Raw genomic sequence first — 11,454 nt, forward strand, 5'->3', positions numbered from 1 at the left:
TTCTGCAACTCCACTCAACGAGTCGAGCTCCTGGCCAAGAAGATCACCGATCTCGGCTACTCGTGCTACTACATCCACTCGAAAATGCAACAGCAACACCGCAACCGAGTGTTCCATGATTTCCGTCAAGGGAATTGCCGAAATCTCGTCGGCACGGACCTTGTCACCAGAGGGATCGATGTCCAGGGAGTCAACGTTGTCATAAACTTCGACTTCCCCAGCCGTTCCGAGTCCTACTTGCACAGGATTGGCCGTTCCGGCCGCTACGGACACCGAGGTCTCGCCATCAATCTCATCACTGAAGACGACCGACACAACATGGCCGTCGTCGAACGTGAACTCAACACCCAGATCCTCCCGATTCCGAAGAGCATCGATCCGAGCCTGTACGTCGCCGACGCGCAGATCGACGAGAAGCAGAGCGAAGACAAGGAGAAAAAAGAGGAATAACTTAAACAACCGGAAACTTTATTTTCTCAACTTCAATTATTCTTACGATGTCGAAAAACTCAAACCTCAACAAAACCACTTTATTGTAGCCAAGGAGCCCAACACCCGAACCAGTGGTTGTGCAAATTTTGTTTGTCACAGCTGCTTCTGACGTTCCCTCTGATCAGAATCGCTGTTTTTGAGCAAGAAAGGACTGTCAGCAGCATTAAATCACCAATCAAAACCTAAGTCTGTGCGCTTGGTATTCGGTTAGCGCAGCTCTGGAGCGAAACTGGTCCTGTCCCGTCGAAGAATCGCTACCGGTGTGCCTCGTCGAAGATGCGTTGTTTGTTTCTGACGGAGGATTTCTCTTGATTCACCTGGACATCGTTCTCGTCGTCATCATCATCGCTACATCAGGATGATGATCGATGCGATCCCGGACGCCCGTTACTAACTAATGCCCATGGCTCACTGTCTTCATTTCTACGAAATCCCGCGACTATGTTTACCTTAACAAGCGCAAAACTTAGTTTTTTCCGAACAATCCAGAGGGTACGCCGATAACCAAGGCTTAAGAGAATAAACTGCTTACCTCTGATAATAGTTGACTTTGAATCCATTGCATAACATGCGTCCGACTCGAGATTCCGAAGGTTCGGGAGTTCCGTGAGCCTTGTCGTTCTCCATGGGAAGACCTTACCCTCTCCAGAGTCATATCTTGGAAGAATTTCCGTTTAAAAATCAGCGAATAGGCTGAATTATTGCTCTTGATGTTCCTCCGCGGGCTACTGGGAAGGAAGCGATTTCCTCCTGCGGCCGACCCCGAGACGGACAAGATAATAATCTCATTTGGATCCGTCGGATGGTGTTCGGTAAAATCGTTGCTTGAGATTTCGACAGAAATTTCCGACGGAGCATCTTTGTAAACAAGTCGTCGAAGCAATTGAAAAGATTCGTTCGCTTCCCTCGAGAACACATACTTGTTGCTTCCGCGTTCGAGCCTGTCGAGAATTCAGCGTCCCCGATGGAGAATTTCCCTTCGATGCGGGACGGATTATCGAAAATTTCAAGAAAAGCCGCCGATTCAGAAAATTCCTTGCTTTATTCAGCATCGTGAACTCCAGGCTGGATGAGAAACTATTGAATTAGAGCTGCTGGAATCAGGGAGGAGACGTTGCAGGACACTGACGCGTGTTTTACAGAGAAGCGCACTAAATTCGCTCCACCCACCGCAACCGGTGATGGAGAGAAAACGGATAAAATTTATAACTCCAACATACTTCACTCTCATTACTTGGAAGAACAGAGTGATTCTCGCAGAGTTTCGAGGATGCTCATTGAAGTCCCACAGTACCGGCTTGAACTCATGAGCCCACAATGACATTGTGGGGAGATCTCGAAGACGAGTTCCGTCCTAACGAAACTTCTACCGTATGTCCTGCGCTGCAGATCAGAGCTACCCCGAGCGAATCGATGCGGTACGAGTAATACCGATTGGCAACCCGACTCCCGCACCGACTACAGAATTTCACCATTTCTAGGATCTGTTGTCGACTGACGAGGAATGCCGAGTCATCACAAGGAAAGTCGATATCAACGTGAGATGAACCACCGTCGCCTTCCATCTCCATCGGAAATTCGTCGAGGATTTCCTCCTTGATGCGAGGCTCCGTGTCTGTTGCATACTGCGACGCCGTAGAGGCAAAAGAAGCTTCCCCGTCTACGACGTCGTCATCGACATCAGGAACGATCTTCTCCTCGGTGCCCAGAATACATTCGGGTTCGAGCCCAATGCCTGTCTCGTGGTCGTCCTGTCCGCCAGCAGGTCGAATCGATGATTCCGCTAGCATATCTGAATCTTCGATTTCTCGCTTGACTGTCACATCAGGGTAGCTTCTATTCGCTGCACCCGTCTGACGCTCCGAATCCTCTTCGGGCTTCCCCGCGATGAGCCTAATCGGTAGGATCCTCCGAGACGTCTTCGTCAGTAGAACGAGCCGTTTCACGTCATCGGAGAGATCTTGATTCAGAATAGCGTTGATATCACCAGCCTTCGCCGGAAGAAGGACTCGAGGCTTCTCTAGCGGACGTAATTTACTCTCCGTTATGGAGGGGTGCGGTATACGCGGTTGGCTATTCTGTAAAAAAGAAAATACGTGAGTTCTGGCTTGCAAGAGTGCTTTTCTTCCCCGGTCCGTGTCTTCGCCCGACCTCCGCTTATGTCCAGCTCGCCGTGCCGACCCCACAACTCGATCCCGCCAGTGAGAGGTACGGCGCACGAACATCGACAGCATGATCGCGTCGGAACCTCACTATTAGATCGAAGCGTGCCGACGTAAGGGATCCACGGTGAGATTTCGGCTCCATGAGCGACTTGAGGCTACCGAATCAGAGCAGCTCCAGGGCTGCGGTCAGGGTTCCGGAACGGGAGCATTAAATCGAAATTCACTTACGCGATCCAAGTAGTGATTGTGGGCAGGGTATATGTCCCGGATGTACAGTCTCTGGCCGTCTCTGGTTAGGCGGAGTTTTATGTTGAAAGGACAGTTCCGGACCCCGTCATTGGTGGACGAAGTTGCCGAACAGGAAGACGACCGACAGAAACGCCGACCTCCTTTCGTACACGAGTAATAAATATCCGCGAACATGAGATCGAGGTTATATTCCCGCACCGTGCCACCCATGTTGTTAACAGCCGGGTAGAGTTTTCTCGACGATCGTATGTACAGGTGTACCCCTTTGGCTCTTTGAAATCTTTGCATCAGATCCTGCAAGAAACAGGACGGTTTCCACACGGTTCATTGCGATCGAACGCGGCCAAGACGGAATCTCGGAAGCCTACCGTGAGCTCATTGTAGCTGGAGAAGGTGGCTCCCAAGAACAGACCCGGGAAAACTGCTCGATTTCTGTCGACCGGGAACTCGCTGTAAGTCTTGCTGGACCTGCTTGGCGCTGTTTGTACCAAAGTGATTGCGGGGCTAGCGTTCGTGATAGCCACCAATTGAATCTGCGGTCCCTGAGAATAAAACATGAAACACGTGACGACGTCGGGAACCTCACTGCCTGACTGAGTAGTGACGATCGAGGCAATAGGAGACGAGTCTCCTTAAAGCGTTCGGAACAGACCTGCTCGCCTAATTGTGCTCTCGTTTTCGGAGCAACGAAGGCGGAGGCTCCGTCTTTGGCTGTCGCTTGCGACGATGAAGCTTCTACCTTCCTCGAAACGAGCAGAACAGGACCCCGGAGCATCGAGGATTTGTCCATCGTGACCTGACTGGGAAGAATTCGCATCTGAGAGCAGCATCGACGAACGTACTGAAAAGCTCGGAAATCACTTTGAGCGACAATGAGCAGATTATTATGGAATCATTGATTTGCGGGTCCATCCAGTAACGCGGAACGCTACCGAGCTAACGTGATGTGCGGATCGGAGAGAGTGCGCCGGGGTCCGAGCCCGCCCGCCTGATCACGTGCCGCTTCGGAACGATACGGCCACACTCTAAACGTCCTCACGATGTCGCACCACTTCGTTCTCACCTTCAGCTTGGACAGAACTAGGCTCACATCACGACTTTCAGCTGTTTGCGTCAGGAAAAGCAACGCAGCCCTCGAAGGGAGCGAAAGAGATCTTACACACGAACACGCTGTAAGCCGGAGCTCGGGCTCTCTTCTTCCGAGCAGAGTTAAACGGCGTAAGTGTTCTCGAGGGAGGCAACGAGGATACGCAGTAGAGCTCGGAGATATGAACTCTCCTCCTCCGGAGTGCTTACATCGTCGTTCTACATTCACATAGGATGCTTGCTCTTATTCTGGAAAAAGCAGGGACTTTATCTGTACGATCGAACTTTCCTAGGCCCTCGATCTGAACGATTTGGATCGCTGGATGGGCCCTGATTTTGTACTGACACGGCGGCAGGTCATGAAATTCGACTGAGCGGCGCCTCCGATTCGAAAACTGCGCTTCTCCGTGCCGGGGAGAACTTCCTCGAGATGACTCCGCTTCCAGCTTCACTGAAATCGTACCCATCGGACCATATATTCAGCTGAAATCTGTAATTCTCAGGTCCTCAGATGGTTTGCCCCACCCCCCCTTCCCTCCCGATAGGATGCACGGATGCACCTTTCGTCTCCGCGACTTGATTCATTCATGAGCTTAGCGCGTGGACTCATCCCATAGACATAGACTCGATCGAATTCGGGAGAAAAACTGAGTGAAGCTGAGAAGCTCCCGGATTCGCCGGTGGATTGAGCCTTGGCAATTATATCGATGTTGATAGAGACCGAAGTGATTCCTTCGTCGTTTCTTTATTGTTTTCATGTTCGTCTGACCGTGAACTGTGTTTTCTTGCAATAGACAGGGTAAGACTCCCATCTCACAAACATCAACCCGAGAATTTTCAGTCGAATATGAACACCCGTCATCCGCGATCCAATCCGAGACCTCGAATGAGTACATGAAGGATTATACATCGAGAGGAAAGATGAAATAGTGGCACCCGGAAATGATGTGTATTGTTCACAAAGGCAGGATAATGTACGATGAACGAATATTTTTGAACACAGTCACGAGCGACGTCGTATTATATGCGATCAGTTCAAATATTGTCTTTTCTAGCTGATGAGTCACGAGCATCAATAGACGGAATAGTAGTCGACCACCGTCGAGTCTTTCAATCCGTTTTCCGGAGGGGAGTCCATGCGATGAGAACGCGTCTGAATGTTGAAGAGTCAATGCGAGCTAGGGGTGTTTCGGGCCCGACACGTCGTCATGAGACTGTTTTGGAAGAGGATGCGCCGTGCAGGTCAACCAATTCTTCGAGCATGCGCTAGATCGACTTCAAGCTGGTGCGATATCAACGAAATGGACGACTTGGCAGGATTCTAGCTTCTTCGTCTCCACTGTCATGGGATTCTCTCGCCCCAAGCATTGAAATCAGAAATTAGCGCTTAGGTTCATTATGACGGACTCCAAGCGGCTGAGCTGGAATGATTCGAAAAAGACGCTCAGAACGTGTTCCGTACGTTCCTCGTCATCGAGCTTAGACATTCCGAGTTCCCCACAATCAAGAACCGACCGACCCCGCCCCCCTTCCCTCCAGCATACCCTCCGACGTTGAGAGGAACGTACCCTGGTGCTCAAACTTTCGATTGTGTCTGATCGCTGCATTCCTACATCCTCCTCAGCGGTAAACTGATTCTTTGTCGACGGGACGTCTGGAGCTTCTTCGGAAGTGCCGGGCGCGCAGAATGTTTGTAAGTGCCGTTCGATGTTATCCATGGAATTGAGCATCCTGCCGAGCATTTCCTGATTTGCTATCCGGGCGCTCTTCTCGGCGGCGAGCTCCTCTTCTTGTCTGTTCGGCCGTGATAGATAAGATTGAGAATCGACAAGGTGAATCTTGCTTTGCGAATTGAGTTGCTATCGACTGCACCGCCTCGTGTACCTTTGGACAGTCGTTTCGAGCTGTTCCATCCGTCGCACGAAATGCATGAGATGCTCTTCTACTCGTCGCATCCTCAGATGTTGTATATCTTTGTCTTGTCTTTTGCGAGTTATGTAACCTCGCCATGCCGCCTGAATCCTGGTGGCGCTCTTATGCAGAAACTCCCGGCGTGCCTTCAGCCTGGAGCAAGAATTCTTTCATTCCATTCCAATGAAGATACCGACTGCCCTCTGACTGGCCAAAGCACGAACGCATTCGGTCTTCCGGCTCAAGTTGTCTGCTCCATTGGGAGATGACGCGATCTTCTGGCCTCGGAAGCTCTCCACGCTGTATCGCCTTACCTTTCGATCTCTCCCTTATCCTTCTCTTTTCTATAGAGCGCAGTGGTTCTGTGGGGCTGTACCGTCGCCGTTTTCGTCACTTTCCTGGGCACGGAATAAGACGATGAACGAAAGACACGACTCGATCCAGATCGGTTGTCGCTGGTTTGCGTTCTCCTGAAAGGGGAGGAACTTCAGGTGACGGCTTGCCGGGCGATGTAATCACTCACAGATACGGACCGAGGTATACTCACGCAACAATCTGTGACGAACTCATGACGTGGTTGCTCGGAGTCGTGATGACGCGATTCGATGGAGGATGGGTCGGCGGCAAATCAGGCACCGACCTCGTCATGATGTTGTCTCGACGAGACCTGTGACTCGAGCCGGCTGAACTTCTGCTGCGGAGCGAAGGATTTTTGTAGAATGAATTTCCACCGATCTCCTTTCTTTCGCAAAAAGGAGAATGCTCCTCAATGCTACAAGCTGAGGATGACGTCATTCCCTGGCTCGATGTACCAAAGTGAGATAGGCAGCAGGATAGCCTTGTCAGCTTACTTGGCGGAGAGTTCGGTGCAAACGTCTTTCTTCTCGAAAGATTCTGAATTTGTGCTCTCTTCTAGAAGGCTCTGGCTCATTTTATCTCCCCATTGTCTACCTCCGGAGGTTCTTTCGGCTCCGCCGAGTCTGCCAACCGCGCTGCGCGGTCTTCTAGTTGACAGCGGTGACATTTCATGTAACAATTGCTCTTTGTGTTGACGTTGCATGGCCAACACCCGAGAAATGCGATCCTCGAGTTCATCATCCGGTTCCTGTCGGGAGAAAATGAATAATTGAATCACACTATGGAGCTTCAAGCTCGCGAACATCCCTCCTTGAGTTCATCTATTCTTTCAGCGGGTCTGAAAACCTCGCGACGTGAACTTGCATCGACCGCGATTCCCGGAAGCAAGAACGAGGGGGAGACCGAGCGGGCACAGCTAGACCCTCCGCACAGACTATTCTTTAGAATCGACTGAAAGACGGAACCATGATAAATGATATGCTCCGCGAGGAGATATAGAATCTCTGGCCGGCAGCTCCGGCTCAAAGCACTGTACGTCGCCCCATCACATCTATGTATCATCTGACACCTCATCTCATGTTCCGGCTTAGAAGCCCAATAATCATTCCAGTTGCAGCACGGTATTGAAAATGCAGCCGGGATCGTCAGCGGGAAGGAGACGGTTTTCTGTCAGGGGAAATCGCGCCAATCGGATGGCGGAAAATTCCCAACCACTTTGATTTCATAGATCCAGAATCTAGATGCTCGCCGGAGCCGAGCCCGCGGGGTGCAGGATCGCTGTTTGATTTCTGATGCTTCGAATCGTTTGAACACATCGCCAGAGAGCCGGTGTGGGGTACCTTGAAGACATCGCAACGACTGGGCCAGTAGGCGAGCATCTCCTGCTTGAGGGCGACAACTTTCTTGTTCGCCATGGGTGTGCCCCGCTGGAGTGCAGGCGGTCAGCGGCAACGCAGAAGTATCCCATAGCGGGCCATCGTCGATGATTGTCAATCGACGAATGCGTCAGGCTGTGGAAGCACGCTGTTCGACCCTGACGCGAGATGGCGAGATCGAAACGAGATCCGCGATCACATGTTCCTTCTGTGATTTCCTCTAACTACGGTCGAGATTGCCGGTCAAACGAGCGGCCAGCCACAGTCCATCCTGCAAGTGCCGCTCACTGTAACAGCAGCCGTAGAATCCGGGAGCACAGAAGCTTCAATTATCCGAATAGAACACATCTGTCATGGAATGAGCAGCATCGCCGGTGTGATCGTCAGGAATCTTGTCGTTCCGAATCCTTTGGCTCGTGGAACTAGCACGCGGCTGTGCCGTTGCTAAGGAAACTTGAAACACCCCGTCGGCGAAGTCTCTCTCTCCCGGAGAATAACTTGAGCCACGGCGCGCATGAGGAGCGTCGCCGACCGAGGGAAATCGCCCAGAAGATCTGGATCGTCATCACGGCGCATACTTTCCTTCCTATCGACGCATAACTGTACTTCGCCGACGTTCGTTTGGCGAAAAGTCATCAAACGGCTGGTCCTCTACTGTCTATTCTTCACGGATCGCTCATTTGATAAATTCACGATGTCCCCGATGGTTGGAACATTTGCAGCTCGGAAGGAGCTACGGATTTGAGGAGAAACACTGGATGAGCAAAATAAAACGACCCGTGATGAGAGCTTCCGACTTGCAGCAGAATCCTCGACCGAATCCTGTACCTCGAGGCCCTCCTCAGAGAAGCATTCCGCGATGATGTTATAACTTTTCTTTATTTAATCTTGAGAACATTCTCCCGTTTTCATCTGTATATACCTAGGAACACGTGCTCCCTTCGGAGGTTTCCAGGCTTCGAAGAACTACTTCAGCTCTATCAATGGCAATTCGAAAGAATCCGATCGAGAGCAGAGGTGCGCGCAGTAAATACAAAACCGCCAATACTCCGGTACCCTCTCTCCGGTATCGTGGATCATTCACAACTTCAATCGGTCACTGTTCACCTTCCATCAAATGAGGGAGACAGGACGAAAGTTAGCTATGACAGACCGAGCGCCGCTCTCGGACCTGCTCAACAGCGGTCCGCCAACAGCGCCCCGGGCGTCCTCAACGACGGCTTCGCGATATATTCAGAATAGTCAATCACCAGTAGACGGTAGACGTTTGTAAATACAACAGTCGGGTTATAATCGCTGTCGTGAGCTCGCTCGCTCACTACTGCCGGACGGAGATCTCCGTAAGGATTTCCACAAAAAGCATATTAGGGCTCCGCATCTGCCCTTGTCATCAAGCCATGACGGAGAACGCTAATTCCGGAATCGCTTGTCGTCTCCTCGTTCAGTCCCGTCCGATCTACATTCTTTTCTGACTAGGTAGATCCCCTGATACCACGCGCCAGCGGCGAAACTTCGGTATCCGGGGCACTACCGAGGAACCTGACGGAGTGCATCAATAGATTGCTCACTCGGTCAACATCTTGGCTTGAGAAATGCAACGAGCTACCAACCCCTCGGAATTTCGCGGGTTCAAACGAAGTATACGAAGAATGACGTGAGGCGGCACTGGATTCAGACAAATATCCATGGGGTGACGCAGGTGATGTTTGGCAATACGGTAGCTCTGGATTTTTCGGATTTTCCGGTGGAGGAAGACGAACAGGAACATGGGGCATCTTAACACTACACAAGCGGAAGGCAATGTGATTCTGATCGATTCGTAGATCGTGTAAAATATATATATATATATCTGAATACATACAGCTAGATGGTCACATCGCGCGTGCTATCAAAGTTTGACAACTAAGAAATTTACAAAAGAAGAACGCGGATACAATCGAGTACCTGGCTCCATCTCCGATTCTACCGCTGTTAGCTGTTATCAACGATCACGTCTTGATATCTTGGGGGAGCTTCACCCGGTGAAGGACTGGTCGTCGCTGCGCTTTTCAGCAGAGGCTTCCCAGTGAGGTCCTCCGCGGAGTTCTTCTTGTCCGCCACCATGGGGGCGATTCGAAATAATTCGATTTTGAGGTGATCACAAATCTGGCTGCATAGAGCGTTCGCGTAGAGGAGGAGGTCCGTGGCGGTGTAGACGAGACCGACCCAAAGCAGAAGACGCTCCGCTACGGGGAAGTCTAGATACTGATTGAAGAAGATAACGAGCGGTGTGAGTAGTGTCGAGTCCCACGCCTGCAGCTCTGAATGCGTCATATGGGACACAATTAGACGGAAAGTCATTTTCACCGCGACCAGACCGAAGGTCAACATGAACAGGCACGGGTATTCCAACATGAGAGCTGGCGATTTGTAAGACATAACCAAAGCCGGCACGACCGTGAGCAGCGAGGGCGTCAGGGGACACAGAGTCGAACCTTCGCACACGTGCGGGGTCTGCGATGACAAGGAAACTCGTAAATAGGAAATCATCGCTGTGAGGGCGCCGGCAACACAGCTCAGAAAAGGGATATAGCGAGCTTCGAAAAACAGGACGTTAGCGCTCCAAACATCTTGGCCGAATATCGCGGTAATGAGGTGGACCAGCATCACGGAAAACTGGGCTTCGGTGACGTCGAACCTCCCGAATCGTAGGGTGCCCGTCACGAAAGTCTGCCAATGTGCGCAGTAGAATAAGTACATCGCCAAAAGACACTGGAACAGCATGATATTGGGCGACAGGCCCAGCTTCGTGGCTACACAAACGCCGAGTGCAACGAAAATCGTAGATATGGCATCACATCCGTGATCGAACAACTCTCCCAGCGGTGAACTCGAGTTGGTGCGTCGCGCTTGCTTTCCATCACAGGCATCGAGAGTCTGATAGAAGAAGAGTCCGACGGCGCACGCGATGAAGAATACGGGATGAACGTCCGTACGCGCATCGGGAGCCAGTATCACTAATAGCAGACACGTGACCACGTTGACGATCAGTCCAAGAATTGTCATGAGGTTCGGGGCCAACCATTCGGGCAACTGAAGGACCACCCATTCCCAGAAAGGTTGCATATACGGATCCAGGAATGATTTGCCCGTAGCACGGTACTGATGTTGTTGTAAGCGTTTCAGCTGCTCGACATTCAGCGGTTCGAGCGGAGGACGTATCATTGTTACCGTAGTTCGACGCCGCTCGTTGTGGTACTCGTTTTGGCCGACACTTTCGCTGCTCTTGATGCCGTCCCTACGGACGTCGTGGTGGACGCTGTCGCTCCCCTCGCTTCTCGTCCGCTTCGAATGTCGTCTCTGACAACGAGTCAAATAGCGGTCACCGCTTCCTCACTACCTCCGATGAGACAATTGGAACGAGTCCGTTTCGGTGAGCCACGCAGGCAATATCGGCAAGCGACGTTGAAGCAGACCCCGCTGTCGTTGTAGAACTGTCGGTTCTCCTCAATCTGTTGGGTCAACTCAACATTCCAAACTCACTACCCTCCCTGCTGCTTCTTTTTCTCTGCAGCAGCTCTCGTCGTATGTGTGTGCCGTGGATTCGGCAATAGAGGCAGCAGCAGCGGTAGCGACGGTGGAAGTGGCACCAGCGCAACCTTCTCTCCCATCTTGGTAGTGGTAGTAGTAAACAAGGCTCGGACGATTGAAACGACGACCGACGACGACGATACCAGCGCCCCCAGAAGCCGTCGTGGCAGCTGCTGAAGACAGCAGCCGCCACCGCGCCGTTAGCGGCTACTTCGCATTCCCTGGCGGGAGCTGCCACCTGATGCATG

General features: G+C 51.6%; 2 protein-coding genes and 1 pseudogene across 2 annotated transcripts in view; 1 reads left to right on the plus strand and 2 right to left on the minus strand.

Annotated features, from left to right (window-relative positions):
- Positions 1–1,036, plus strand: part of LOC100904058 (ATP-dependent RNA helicase cgh-1) — a 2,557-nt gene extending 1,521 nt beyond the window's left edge. Inside the window, 1 exon segment of the mRNA XM_029112651.1 lies at positions 1–1,036. This exon segment is cut by the window's left edge and continues 44 nt beyond it. Within this exon segment, the coding sequence (XP_028968484.1) occupies positions 1–450 (450 nt within the window). The 3' untranslated portion in view covers positions 451–1,036.
- Positions 1,037–5,003: 3,967 nt separating this feature from the next.
- Positions 5,004–11,454, minus strand: part of Cep97 (centrosomal protein 97kDa) — a 30,916-nt gene continuing 24,465 nt past the window's right edge. Inside the window, 6 exon segments of the mRNA XM_029112669.1 lie at positions 5,004–5,413; positions 5,561–5,786; positions 5,877–6,056; positions 6,218–6,464; positions 6,467–6,597; positions 6,755–7,008. Of these exon segments, the coding sequence (XP_028968502.1) occupies positions 5,366–5,413; positions 5,561–5,786; positions 5,877–6,056; positions 6,218–6,464; positions 6,467–6,597; positions 6,755–7,008 (1,086 nt within the window). The 3' untranslated portion in view covers positions 5,004–5,365.
- On the minus strand, positions 8,508–11,005 carry LOC100900040 (choline/ethanolaminephosphotransferase 1 pseudogene; annotated as a pseudogene).

This window comes from Galendromus occidentalis, unplaced genomic scaffold, assembly GCF_000255335.2.
Source record: "Galendromus occidentalis unplaced genomic scaffold, Mocc_1.1 scf7180000077524, whole genome shotgun sequence".
Lineage (NCBI taxonomy): Eukaryota > Metazoa > Arthropoda > Arachnida > Mesostigmata > Phytoseiidae > Galendromus > Galendromus occidentalis.